Source organism: Mesoplodon densirostris, chromosome 6 (genome assembly GCF_025265405.1).
Source record: "Mesoplodon densirostris isolate mMesDen1 chromosome 6, mMesDen1 primary haplotype, whole genome shotgun sequence".
Classification (NCBI taxonomy): Eukaryota; Metazoa; Chordata; class Mammalia; order Artiodactyla; family Ziphiidae; genus Mesoplodon; species Mesoplodon densirostris.
In genome coordinates this window covers 60,486,819-60,501,707 of record NC_082666.1, presented here as the reverse complement: position 1 = coordinate 60,501,707, position 14,889 = coordinate 60,486,819, and the positions used below count along the sequence as shown (strand labels likewise).

The 14,889-nt window shown below is 33.0% G+C and overlaps 1 protein-coding gene across 5 annotated transcripts in view; it reads left to right on the top strand.

Annotated features, from left to right (window-relative positions):
- CNTLN (centlein) overlaps positions 1-14,889 on the top strand; it is a 361,905-nt gene that overhangs the window by 155,442 nt on the left and 191,574 nt on the right. For all 5 annotated transcript variants that reach the window (XM_060102081.1, XM_060102083.1, XM_060102084.1 and 2 more), the window contains exon 8: positions 4,419-4,613. In XM_060102081.1, coding sequence (XP_059958064.1) covers positions 4,419-4,613 — 195 coding nt within the window. The remainder of the gene's footprint in view (positions 1-4,418; positions 4,614-14,889) is intronic.

Genomic DNA, 14,889 nt, shown 5'->3' with positions numbered 1-14,889 from the left:
GTCTTTATTCCTCTTCCACATGTAGTTTTCTACATTTTTTTCAATAAATTTGAGTAATCAAGTAGTCCATGCAACAATGAAACGAAACTGTTTACTTACAAATTAAGATTTGTAAATATATTTTCACATTAATTAATTATATTATCCCCAAATAATAATTGGGGCCTAGCTGTAAGACTCAGGTGAGTTGAATTACAGTAATAGTTTATTTCCAATTCTTACTAAGTTTACTTCTCTAAGAGTTAGGTCTTTTTAATTTACTGTTTCTAATGGAGTTTCTCTGTTCCCTCTGTTCTCTCAATTCTCCTTTCTACATTTTTTCCTCTCATTTCCCTTCCTTTTTTCCCAGTTATTAAGTTGCTTTATATCAGAGTATTTATTTTGTTATCTGAAAGGATAAAAATAGTTGCCTTCAGTGGTAGGATAAGGAGAATGAGGAAGGGAGATAAAGGTGAAGAGAAAAAAGAAAAAAATTTTGAGCACAGGAAAGAGGTGAGTCATATTTTCCTCGAGGTCTCCATAACAAATCATTAGTCTCATACACAAAATTACCTAACAAATAATGTGGAGGGCTCCTCTAGATGATAAATACCCATCAAGAGAAATAAAGTAGTGTGTTTTCTTCCTGTGAGCATGTTGTAACCATTTATTTAAGTTTTAATAGTTTTTCTACCCTTGCATGTCATTTATATACATGTGTATGATTTAAACATAGGAATTGTATCAGCATTTTCAACTTCTAGACCATCTAACATGTTTGGGGTACTAAATATGTATTTTATCAGTTTTTGTTCTGTTTAATGATAATTACATGATGTGATCTAATATCAATCCAGGAAAATAAGGAGTTAGGTTATGCATACTTTAGTTTAAACTGGATGTTAAATCAGATTGTTTTCTTTTCATTTTTATGCTTTGAAGAGTTATAGTTTTCACTTGTAAAATTTATTATCTCAGAGTAGCAGATAGTATACTTACAAAAATGGAATATTATATTTTTTAAACAAATTAGTCATTGGGTCACAGAGCTTATACATTTCCAAAATTTTTAAGGTAAATAATATATCATCTTGTTCCTCAACACTAATAAAAATATGAGAAGAAGAGTACTTCAGTCTAAGCCCCTGAAAGTTAAAGGACTTGGTGTTTGGGGTGCTATTTCTGGAGATAACTTGCTTTCTGTCCCCTAGAGATCCTTATAGTGTTTTTTCACTTTAATTTCTTCAACAAAAAATAACATGAAGAATAGTAAACATAATAAATTGCTTATGGATTATAATGATTGGTACTTCTAAAGTATATAGGGGAATGTATGATTAAATTTTTATACGCCAGAACCTTGCAAAAGATTCTCATCTATTCCAGCTTTTTGGACTATTAGAGGAAAGAAATTATAGAGAAAAGTGCCTCTCTGAAAACTTCTGAAAGCAATTGCAATTGCTAATAGAGAAAAAGCATGCCTAATCAGGATGCCTAAACCTAAGCAGATGAATGAATTTGTTATATTACCTAATTGACTCACTTGAGAGGTATTTTTTGACTCACTCTGCTGTTATTAATGGGATGAGAATAAGATGGTGTCTAGCCAGGGGACCAGAACATCCAAAACCTTTGCCTTCTTGTAGGATCTCCTAGAGAAACAAACATTCTATCATTCTGAGGCTTTGTCACCAAAAAATACTTTAGAAATAAAAATAGACAGATGACCTTCTTGAAGGCTTTTCTAGCTAAGTTTACTGGTGGACAGGGGCCTAGAATTAAAAATGACTGGAGGACTGTCTTTGCTTTCTTTAAGTTCACAGCTGAGTGGTCTGATTGCTATTAAATAAGTGAAGTCCAATTAGCCATCAAGAAAATGGGCAAGTAGGAGATGTATATTTTGAGTAAGAACTAAGGAATAATAGAGAGAGTGTCCCAATTCCTAGAGTAAGGCTGACCTAGATCACCTGTTTCAGGCTTTTTAAAGTTCTTTTTCACCTGCTGCTTGGTGGAAGGGTGGATATTTTCAGAGAAAGATAGAGCTTGCCTCAATGTCTAGAGTTGCCCACCCAGTCATATGAGATTAAGCCAGGGCAACTTCTGAATAGGAAGTACAACCGCATAAATTTAATGGCAGAGAGAGCCAAGTAGAGAACACAAGAGAGCTGTTAGTCTTCATTTTTATGGAAACAAGAAAGAGAGGAGAGAAAAGAAGAGACAAAAAAACAGACATTAAGATAGAGCCTTCATCCATGAAGGAATAGGCCCTGGAGCCTTACATCTATGAAGGAAGATCCCAAGACATGGCACCCAAGAGAAAAGTATCCACATCCTTGATACTGATGGCTAGGAAATTGGTCCTCATTCCTGATGACACACTATCATTATGCCTGCACCTTGGGCAATGGGGGGGGAACTGTGTTGCTAATACTTATTAATGTTCATGAGATTCTTAAATATTTGAAATCTGTAAATTCTTTTTAAAAAATTTTTATTGAGGTAGAATTTGAAAACTGTACATTTTTAAATTATATTATGTTCTATTATTTTCCTCCAAAGATTTGTGCTGATTGGGTAAAAGCTGATTAGTATTAATAAAGCATATAAATAAGAGGGAGAAGGGTTAAATAATGTTTTACTGAATAAATGACTCTGTATGCTATTGGGCACAGCTTTAGTTCTTTCTAGTCAGCTTCTCTCTTGTCTTTAGATTTTGCTTTTTCCTTTTCTACCCTGAACTCAATCATGAAACTCAGCAACACGGCACAGGTAGGTCTCTGAAAGGCCCACTATGATCCCTTCATTGTTCCTCAAACCTGTCAGGTTCCTCCTCTCTCTTCCCTTTTAGAATATCCAATGGTATCAGCTGTGGAAAGAATATTGGACATATTCCCTGGTATAAAGGCAATTGGAAGGAAAAGTACTGGAAGGAAAAGTACAAATTTATATCCTGCAATTCTTTATAAATCATGAAGGACAACCCTTTCTTTATAAAACAATTTTTAGACTGGCTGTAAAGTGAAATGGGTTATTTAAAGTATTTATAATAGTATAAAGGTATAATCCCTTACAGAAAATAAAAAGTATGTTGAACTAATTGTATGTCAGAGGAGTGATTTGGAGGGTCTTGTTTTTATGACAAAGTATATATCTGAAGAAAAGCATTGAAAAAGAGGTTTTACAAGCCTTTAAAAATTTTTTAAACTTAAAAAAATAAACTATAGCATACAAACAAAAAAATACTCTGCCAACTTTTCTGTAGTTAAGTTTCTTCCCATGAGGCAAGGCCAACTAATCGAAGATCCTCCCCATCTTGACTCGGATGAGCAAACCTAAAAACCTACTGTATTAACATAATTTTGAACTTCTGTCTTTGGAGATTTTGCTTTTGTTATAAGATCTCACTATCTCACTATTAGCCTTATTTTTTTTTTTAAGTAGATGTTAATTCTTAGGTCACATTCCAAGTGTCATCAGCAAATATATATACAGGTTTTTTTTTTTTATCAGAATCAGTTACCACAAATTGAATTATGCCTCATTAATTCACAATCATAAGTTAGGATTTTCATCACCAAGTAAGTTCGTGTGTATTGGAGGAATACCATTGTTTACTATATATGACTTTATGCCACCAGTTATATACCTTATGCTGTCTCACAGTCTTAATAAACCCTAGTTTTAAATTTATTTAATTCATGTTGCCTTGAGTTAAAAAATTAAAATTAGCTGTCATCACTTTGGACCCTGATTCTGTTTTTATCACTCTGACTGAGGTCTTCAGTGATTTCCTGTTCTCTACAGGAATAAATCCATCTTCCTTAACCTGTCATTCAGGAGTCTTTACATTCCATCTACAATCTTATTGCCTGGCTTTCTCTCTTATTATTCCTTCTGCTGCTCCTCCTCTACTTTAGCAGTAGATGCTAGTTTTTACTAAATGGGAACTCTTAATGAGAGTTTTTCTTTTTTTCTTTCAAATGTATATGTTGAATCCAATTAGGCTGTTATATCTTACTCTCCCTTTCTGTTTCTTCCTACCACTGTACATATTTTTTTTTTTTAACATTTCTTCTATCTTTAGAATGACTTTTTTATTTTCATTCAATTTCTATAATACCATCATGGCTCAGTTCAAGTCCGTTCTTTATCATGAAAATTAATATAGCTAGCTTAAAATGTTTGCATCCCTGTATTACAACTGGCCAATAGAACATCTTGTCTTTTTAACATCAGTTGGAGTTTTATATTGGTATGTGATTATATCATTTAGTTTCGCATATGTTTTTATATTGTTTTTCCTCTTAGACTATTAAAATAACTTGAGGGCAATGAGTATGTCATATATAGACCATATATATGTGTAAGTTTGTATATATATATATAGACATAACTATTTTATTGATTATTAATAAATTTGGATATATGTTTTGAAACAGCTTTACAATGAGTTACATATTTGGTTTGAAACCACAAAATCAAGTGAAGCTATGCTCCGACAAAGTGTTGTTAATCTTCAGGATAAGCTATTTCAAAAAGAGCGAGAAAACGCTAAATTAAAAGAAAAGCTTCATGAGTCACAAGGAGCACTCTATCCTTTACCTCAAGAATGTGTTTCAGACCACTCAGAACAGGTGAGACATTTTCTAAAAATATTACCCAGTATAATATCATATTAAATTTTCTAGTATAATTGACTAAAACACAAAAATTGAATAAATTTGCATATATTAGAATGTAAGCGTGGCAGATTTATGTTGTGCTATTTTTTGTACTCTGTAGACATAAATATTATATACAATGTGGATTCATATAGAAATGCATATAGAAACAGGGTGTATCTGGTATAGTTATTGGGATGAAACATTTGGCTGGTATATGATAATGAAGAGGAAATTAATAGGTCATGTCCATTTTGAGACGTTTTATTGAATGGGGTAATGGAATGAAAAGAGTATTGAATAGAAAGTCACATAAAAGTACTTGCCATAATTCCTGGTATGTGGTAGTTAATACCATTTAGTCCCAGTTCTTTCACTATCTTGATATATGATTTTGGACAGATCAATTGACTTTTCTACCTATTTTTGTCCTGTTAAGTGAGGTAGTACAAATGTATAGATAAATATGCAGATTCAGGATTCAAATAAACCTGGGATCAAATTATAGCTTTGCCTGTGAGCTTTGTGAACTTGAGCAAATTTCTTAACCCTTTAGCCAAAGTTTCTTCACAAATAAAGTGTTGATATTAATAGTATCTTTGTCATAAGAGTTTTGGGAGGATTAATGAGGTAATGCATGTCAAATGCAGAGCCTGTCATATAGAAAATATCCAGTGGTACCTCTTTTAGATAATTTTCAAGGTAACTGTCATCTCTAAGTATGTATTATAAAACAATCTTATTCCTATAAAGTTATTTGTTTTTAAGGCACTCAGCACTTCTTTAAATGTTAGAATTTAAAGAAATGAAATTAACACAAGTACGTAACTGGGAGCTTAAATGTTTATTAATGATCCAGTAATTTTTCAACCTAGCATATTTTGTCTTGCTAACAACTCAAACATAAGATTTTTAAATTTGTATTGTATTATATTGAATTTTTTGGACATCAGGTGCACAGAATTGGATTAGTCATAAGATTTGTATCATGACACAGTATTATTGGTTGGTCCCACCAACCAATTATTGTTGGTCCCACCAACTAATTCAAGGGTAGGAAATTACTAATAACTTATATCTACTTGTATCCTTCACCCTTTACTCGTACCCTGATTCTCTCACCAGAGGTAACTACTGAACTATTTATCATTTTGATTATTTTTTAGAAAGTTTTATCTCATATAAATTTATGAGAAACTAGAATATTGTTTAGTTTTGCCATTTATAAAAATGTTTCAAATTGTATTGTTTCCTGGGATTTGGCAATTTTGACTCATCACTGTGTTAAGATTCATCTATGATGTTTGGTATAACTTCATTTATTTTGACTGATATAAAATATTCTGTTATATGTGATTATATCATAACTACTTGTCCATTCATTTGTAGATGAGTATTAGGGTTATTCCCAGTTTTTTGCTGTTATGAATAATGCTGCAATTGACATTTTTGTACATGATTCTTAGTACACACGTGCATGCATTTTTGTGGATTAACTATCTCAGAATGGAAATCCTAGGTCTAGGGTGTGAAAATGTAAACGTTCACAAAATACTGGTCACTTATTTTTCAAAGTGGTTTTCATCAATTTTACTCATATCAACAATGCATTTGGTTGTATTTCCTACGCTTACTAGTCAAGTGAGTGCCCTCCTCTGTAAAATGTCTATTTATGTCTTTTATCCATTCTTGTACTGGATTTTTTCTTATTGATTTGTAAAAGTTCTTTAAATATCCTTGATATTAATCTCTAGTAAGTTGAATATGTGACAAGTATCTTCTCTCAGTGTGTACCTTGTCTTTTCATTTTCTTTGACATGTCATATGATAAACAGAAATTCTTAATTTTAATTTAGAAAATTTAATCTTTTATAGTTAGTGCTCATTTAAGAAATTCTTCCCTACCCCAAATATGGAAATATTTGCACCTCTGTTTCCTTCAAAAAGTTTTAAAGCTTTGCTTATGTCATTTATGTTCATAATTCATTCGGAATTGTATTTCACATACAGTATAAGGTAAGGATCCATTTTTATTTATTTATTTTTCCCCAAATATTAGCCAGTTTTTCCAAATCAACCCATTGGATGATCCACCTTTTTTCTTGTGTAGTGCTGGGCTACCTCTATCATATATCCTAGTTCAGTATATTGAGTTTCTTTCTAGACTCTTTTCTCTGTATTCCTGGATAATGTTACATCATCTTAATCAGTATAGCTTCTTAGTAAGTCTTTATATTTGGTAGATTACTTTCTTACTGTTCTGTAAAGTGTCTTGCCCATGTTGGCACTTGGCACTATAACTTTAAGGATAATTTAGTTTCATGAAAATACTTGAAATTTTTTGTAAATGATTTTATTGAAGTGTAACATACAAATAGTAAACTGTACAAACCTTAAGTGTTTAACTCAATGACATTTCACAAATTGAACACATCCATATAAATACCACTCAGATCAAGATGTAGAATATTACCAGTATTCAATAAACCTCCATAATGTTCCTAATTAGTGGCTACCCCTACAGTGTAACCAGTTTTGACTTCTATCATCATTGATTAGTTTTGCTTCTTTTTGAAACTTACAGTATTTTACCTTTAAACACTCTATGCTATGGGTTTTTTTTGTAAATATCGTTTATCATATTAGGAAGTTCCCATCTATTCACAGTTTGAAAGCTTTTTCATGAACAGGTATTGATTGTATACAGTGTGTCTTTTAAGATGATGCTAGGGTTTTTCTCATATATTCTGTTAACATGGCTATTACATTGATTGTTTTTCAATTATTAATTCAGTTTTGTATTTGAAATAAACCTAACTTTGTTGTAATGTTTTATTATTTTCATATTGCTGGATTCAATTGGCTAATATTTTTCTTAGGATTTTTGCATCTATATGAGGGATATTGGGCTGTACTTTTCCTTTCTTGAACGTTTCTTATTAGATTTTATCAAGGTGATGCTGGTGTCCTAATATGAATTGCAAAGTATTCTCTCTTTTTTACTTCACTAGAAGAGTTTGTATAAGACATATTTCTTATTAAACACTGAATGCTCTCCTTCTAACATAAGGAACAAGTCAGTTATATTCAACATTGTACTGGAGATTCTAACTAGTACAGTAAGGCAAGAAACAAATAAAATCATGCTAATTAGAAATAAGGAAGTAAAACTCTTTTTATTCATAGAACCTGAGCATCCGTATACAAAGCGTACTGAATCTATGATGAAACAACTAGAAATAGTAAGAAAATTTAGCAGTGTTGCAAGATACCATCAATTTACAAAAGTCAATTATATATCTAAGTATTAGAAACAAATAATTAGAAATTGAAATTGAAAAAGACCATTTATAAGAATATCAAAACCTGTGTAATAATTAAGGATAAATTTGATAAAATATGCCCTGGACCTATACACTGAAAAGTACAAAACATACCAGAGTGAAATTAAAAGACATATGTAAGCGGACAGCTAGGCCAAGTTCATGAATCAGAAGATACAATGTTGTCAAAATGTCAGTTCTCCCCAAATTGATCTATTTATTATGTAATCCCAATCAAAATTCCAGAAAGCTATAGTTTTTAGATAAATACAAGCCAATTCTAAAAATTATAGGGAAATGCAAGGGACCTAAAAGAGCAAAATAAAGTATTGGGTTAGCCAAAAAGTTCATTTGGGTTTTTCTATAAGATGTTATGGAAAACCCTGAACGAACGTTTTGACCAACCAAATAGTAAAAAATAAAGTTGGAGGACTTACACTACCCAATTTTGAGACCTATTTATCAAGCTAAAAAAGAAAAAATGGTGTGGTATTGACATAATGATTGACAAAATAATTGATAGAATAGAGTCCAGAAAAATACCCACTAATACATGTCGCTGTATAGTACCTCTTGAAATGCGGGTACTGTAAGTCACTTTGCTCTTTTTCAAGGATGCTCTGTAGACTCTTGCTCTACTGCTTTTTTATAGAACGTTTAGTATTAGCTTGTCAACTTTACAAATAAATATTCAGTTAGAAATGTTTCTAAATTCCCTTGTGATTTTCTTTTTGCCCCTTTGGTTATTAGAAAATGTGTTATTTACTTTTGAAATGTTTGTGTTTTTTCCTTGTATATCTTATTTTTATTCACTTCCAATATACTTCCATTATGGTCAGAGATAGTGTTCTATAAGATTACTGTATTTGGAAATTTATTGAGACTTGTTGTATGGTCCAGCATATAGTTTTGATGAATGTACTATTTATACCTGAAAATAATTTTTAATCTGCAGGTATTGACTGGGGTGTTCCTTAAGTATCAATATTAATTATGTCATTGTGGTTGACAGTGTTCAGACCTTCTGTCTTTAGTGATTTTTATCCTTAGTTTTTAAATCAGTTTTTCTGTCAGTTGCTGAGAGAGGTGTTAAAATCTTCCAGTATTATTGTAGATTTTTCTGTTTTCCCTTTAGTTTGTCAACTTTTGCTTCATGTATTTTAAAGCTGTTTTATTAGGGGCATACATATTTATGATTGTCATTTCTTTCTAATTAAATGAACCCTTTGCTATTGTAAAATGCCACTTTTAACTATAATAATATTCTGTTGACTTGAAACCCAATTTTATGATGTTAATATAGACAATCAGTCTCTTTAATGGTTACATTTTCCATGGGAGATTACCTTTTTCTTATTCTTTAAATTTCCATCTATAGGTGTCTTAATATTTAAAGTGTGTATACAGAGTAAGATTCTGTTTTTTATTCATTCTGACAATTTCTTCCTTTTCATTGCAGCGTTAGTGCACTTAAATTTAATTATTAATATGGCTGGGTTTAGGTGTACCATCTTACCATTTGTTTTCCATTTGTCCTATTTTTTGTTCCTCTGTTCCCATTTCCTTCCTTTTTCTGGATTAATTGACTGTTTATATATTTTTAAAAAGCAATTTAAAAACATCACTTTTCTGTCTTCTGTACTCCACTGTTTCTCACAGTATCACTGGAAATTTGTTTCATTGTTCACTTAAATGTGATGTGTCAGTTTTGGCTGGCTTTTTTCCTGAATATTTAACCTTTGGTTTTAAGCACTTTAACTGTAATGTTCCCAAGAATGATTTTCATCGTAGTCATCATTCTTGTAGTTTGATAAGCTGCTTCTTCTTTTTTTTTAAAGGTTAGACTTTATTTATTATACAGATTCTATTTCTATTTCCTGGGAATTTAAAAAAAAAATTTTAACATCTTTATTGGAGTATAATTGCTTTACAATATTCTGTTAGTTTCTGCTATATAACAAAGTGAATCAGCTATATGTATACATGTATCCCCATATCCCCTCCCTCTTGTGTCTCCCTCCCACCGTACCTATCCCACCCCTTTAGGTGGTCACAAAGCACTGAGCTGGTCTCGCTGTGCTATGCAGCTGCTTCGCACTAGCTATCTATATTACATTTGGTAGTGTATATGTGTCAGTGCTACTCTTTCACTTCATCCCAGCTTACCCTTCCCCCTCCCCATGTCCTCAAGTCCATTCTCTACATCTGCATCTTTATTCCTGTTCTGCCCCTAGGTTCACCAGAACCATTTTTTTTATATCCCATATATATGTGCTAGCATACAGTATTTGTTTTTCTCTTTCTGACTTACTTCACTCCATATAACAGACTCTAGGTCCATTCACCTCACTACAAATAAGTCAATTTCGTTTCTTTTTCTGATGGAGTAATATTCCATCGTATATATGTGCCACATCTTCTTTATCCATTCATCTGTCAGTGGACACATAGGTTGCTTCCATGTCCTGGCTATTGTAAATAGTGCTGCAATGAACATTGTGATACATGACTCTTATTGAATTATGGTTTTCTCAGGGTGTATGCCCAGTAGTGGGATTGCTGGGTCATATGGTAGTTCTATTTTTAGTTTTTTAAGGAACCCCCATACTGTTCTCCATAGTGGCTGTATCAATTTACATTCCCACCAACAGTGCAAGAGGGTTGCCTTTTCTCCACACCCTCTCCAGCATTTATTGTTTGAGATTTTTTGAAGATGGCCATTCTGACTGGTGTGAGGTGATACCTCATTGTAGTTTTGATTTGCATTTCTCTAATGATTAGTGATGTTGAGCAGCTTTTCATGTGTTTCTTGGCCATCTGTCTTCTTTGGAGAAATGTCTGTTTAGGTCTTCTGCCCATTTTTGGATTGGGTTGTTTGTTTTTTTAATATTGAGCTGCATGAGCTGTTTATATATTTTGGAGATTAATCCTTTGTCCATTGCTTCATTTGCAAATATTTTCTCCCATTCTGAGGGTTGTCTTTTCATCTTGTTGATGGTTTCCTTTGCTGTGCAAAAGCTTTTAAGTTTCATTCGGTTCCATTTGTTTGTTTTTGGTTCTATTTCTCTTACTCTAGGAGGTGGTCAAAACAGATCTTGCTGTATTTATGTCATAGAGTGTTCTGCCTATGTTTTCCTCTAAGAGCTTTATAGTGTCTGGCCTTACATTTAGGTCTTTAATCCATTTTGAGTTTATTTTTGTATATGGTGTTAGGGTGTGTTTTAATTTCATTCTTTTAGGTGTGTCTATCCATTTTTCCCAGAACCACTTATTAAGGAGGCTGTCTTTTCTCCACTGTATATTCCCGCCCCCTTTATCAAAGATAATGTGACAATATGTGCATGCATTTACCTCTGGACTTTCTATCCTCTTCCATTGATCTATATTTCTGTTTTTATGCCAGTACCATACTGTCTTGATTAGTGTAGCTTTGTAGTATAGTCTGAAGTCAGGGAGCTGGATTCCTCCAGCTCCATTTTTCTTTCTCAAGATTGCTTTGGCTATTTGGGGTCTTTTGTGTTTCCATACAAATTTTGAAATTTTTTGTTCTTGTTCTGTGAAAAGTGCCATTGGCAATTTGATAAGGATTGCATTAGATCTGTAGATTGCTGTGGGTAGTATAGTCATTTTCAAAATGTTGATTATTCCAATAAAAGAACATGGTATATCTCTCCATCTGTTTATATCATCTTTAATTTCTTTCATCAGTGTCATATAGTTTTCTGCATATAAATCTTTTGTCTCCTTAGGTAGGTTTATTCCTAGATATTTGATTCTTTTTGTTGCAGTGGTAAATGGGATTGTTTCCTTAATTTCTCTTTCAGATTTTTCATCATTAGTGTGTAGGAATGCAAGAGATCTTTGTGTGTTAATTTTGTATCCTTCTACTTTACCAGATTCCTTGATTATTAGCTGTAGTAATTTTCTGGTAGCATCTTTAGGGTTCTCTATGTATAGTATCATGTTATCTGCAAACAGTGACAGTTTTACTTCTTCTTTGGATTCCTTTTTTTCTTTTTCTTCTCTGGTTACTGTGGCTAAAACTTCCAAAACTATGTTGAATAAAGTGGTGAGAGTGGGGAACCTTGTCTTGTTCCTGATCTTAGTGGAAATGGTTTCAGTTTTTCACAGTGAGAATGATGTTGGCTGTGGGTTTGTCATGGCCTTTATTACGTTGAGGTAGCTTTCCTCTATGCCTATTTTCTGCAGAGTTTTTATCATAAATGGGTATTGAATTTCCTTGAAAGAGTTTTCTGCATCTATTCAGATGATCGTATGGATTTTATCCTTCAATTTTTTAATATGGTGTATCACATTGATTGATTTGAGTATTTTTAAGAATCCTTGAATTCCTGGGATAAATACCACTTGAGCATGGTGTATGATCCTTTTAATGTGCTGTTGGATTCTCTTTGCTAGTATTTTGTTGCAGATTTTTGCATTAGTGTTCATCAGTGATATTGGTCTGTAGTTTTCTTTTTTGTGACATCTTTGTCTGGTTTTGGTATCAGGGTGATGTTGGCCTTGTATAATGAGTTTGGGAGCGTTCCTCCCTCTGCTGTAGTTTGGAAGAGTTTGAGAGGATAGGTGTTAGCTTTTCTCTAAATGTTTGATAGAATTCGCCTGTGAAGCCATCTGGTCCTGGGCTTTTATTTATTGGAAGATTTTTAATCACAGTTTCAATTTCGTTACTTGTGATTGGTCTGTTTATATTTTCTATTTCTTTCAGGTTCAGTCTCGGAAGTTTGTGCTTTTCTAAGAAGTCCAATTTTTCTAGGTTGTCCATTTTATTGGCATATAGTTGCTTGTAGTAATCTCTAATGATCCTTCGTATTTCTACAGTGTCAGTTGTTACTTCTCCTTTTTCATCTCTAATTTGTTTATTTGAGTCTTCTCCCCTTTTTTCTTGATGAGTCTGGCTAGTGGTTTATTAATTTTTTAAGGTTTTATTTATTTATTTATTTATTATTTTTTTGGCTGCATTGGGTCTTCATTGCTGTGCACGGGCTTTGTCTAGTTACAGTGAGCAGGGGCTACTCTTTGTTGTGGTGTGTGGCCCTCTTATTGCGGTGGCTTCTCTTGTTGTAAAGCATGGGCTGTAGGCACGCAGGCTTCAGTAGTTGTGGCACACAGTCTCAGTAGTTGTGGCTCACGGGCTGTAGAGCACAGGCTCAGTAGTTGTGGCACACAGGCTTAGTTGCTCCGCGGCATGTGGGATCTTCCCAGACCAGGACTCAAGCCCGTGTCCCCTGCATTGGCAGGTGGATTCTTAACCATCTGTGACACCAGATTAGTCCTAATGGTTTATCAATTTTCTTTATCTTCACAGCGAACCAGCTTTTAGTTTTATTGATTTTTGCTATTGTTTTCTTCATTTCTTTTTCATTTATTTCTGATCTGATCTTTATGATTTGTTTCCTTCTGCTAACTTTGGAGATTTTTTTTTTTTGTTCTTCTTTCTCTAACTGCTTTAGGTGTAAGGTTAGGTTGTTTATTTGAGATTTTTCTTGTTTCTTGAGGTAGGATTATATTGCTATAAACTTTCCTCTTAGAACTGCTTTTGCTCTGTACCATAGGTTTTGGGTTGTCATGTTTTCATTGTCATTTGTTTCTAGGTATTTTTTGATTTCCTCTTTTATTTCTTCAGTTGTCTCTTGGTTATTTAGTAGTATAATGTTTAGCATCCATGTGTTTGTATTTTTTACAGTGTTTTTCATGTAATTGATATCTAGTCTCCTAGTGTTGTGGTTGGAAAAAGATACTTGGTACGGTTTCAGTTTTCTTAAATTTACCAAGGTTGATTTGTGACCCAAGATATGATCTATCCTGGAGAATGTTCCATGAGCAGTAGAGAAGAAAGTGTATTCTGTTGTTTATGGATGGACTGTCCTATAAATATCAATTAAGTCCATCTTGTTTAACGTGTCATTTAAAGCTTGTGTTTCCTTATTTATTTTCATTTTGGGTGATTTGTCCATTGGTGAAAGTGGGGTGTTAAAGTCCCCTACTGTTATTGTGTTACTGTCAATTTCCCCTTTTATGGCTGTTAGCATTTGTCTTATGTATTGAGATGTTCCTATGTTGGGTGCATAAATATTTACAATTGTTATATCTTTTTCTTGGATTGATCCCTTGATCATTATGTAGTGTCCACTTTGTCTCTTGTAATAGTCTTTATTTTAAAGTCTATTTTGTCTGATGTGAGAATTGCTACTCCAGCTTTCTTCTGAATTCCATTTGCATGAAATATCATTTTCCATCCACTCACTTTCATTCTGTATGTATCCCTAGTTTTGAAGTGGGTCTCTTGTAGACAGCGTATATACAGGTCTTGTTTTTGTATGCAATCAGCCAGTCTCTGTCTTTTGGTTAAAGTATTTAATCCATTTACATTTAAGGTAATTATCAATATGTTTCTTCCTATTACCATTTTCTTAATTGTTTTGGTTTTGTTGTTGTAGGTCTTTTCCTTCTCTTGTGTTTTCTGCCTAGAGAAGTTCCTTTAGCATTTCTTGTAAAGCTGGTTTGGTGTTGTTGAATTCTCATAGCTTTTACTTCTCTTTAAAGGTTTTAATTTTTCCATCAAATCTGAATGAGATCCTTGCTAGGTAGAGTAATCTTGGTTGTAGGTTTTTCCCTTTCATCACTTTAAATATGTCCTGCCACTCCCTTCTGGCTTGCAGAGTTTCTGCTGAAAGATCAGCTGTTAACCTTACGGGAATACCCTTGTATGTTATTTGTTGCTTTTCCCTTGCTGCTTTCAATATTTTTTCTTTGTATTTAATTTTTGATAGTTTGATTAACATGTGTCTTGGTATGTTTCCCCTTGGATTTATCCTGTATGGGATTCCCTGTGCTTCCTGGATTTGATTGACTATTTCCTTCCCATATTAGGGAAGTTTTCAACTATAATCTCTTCAAATATT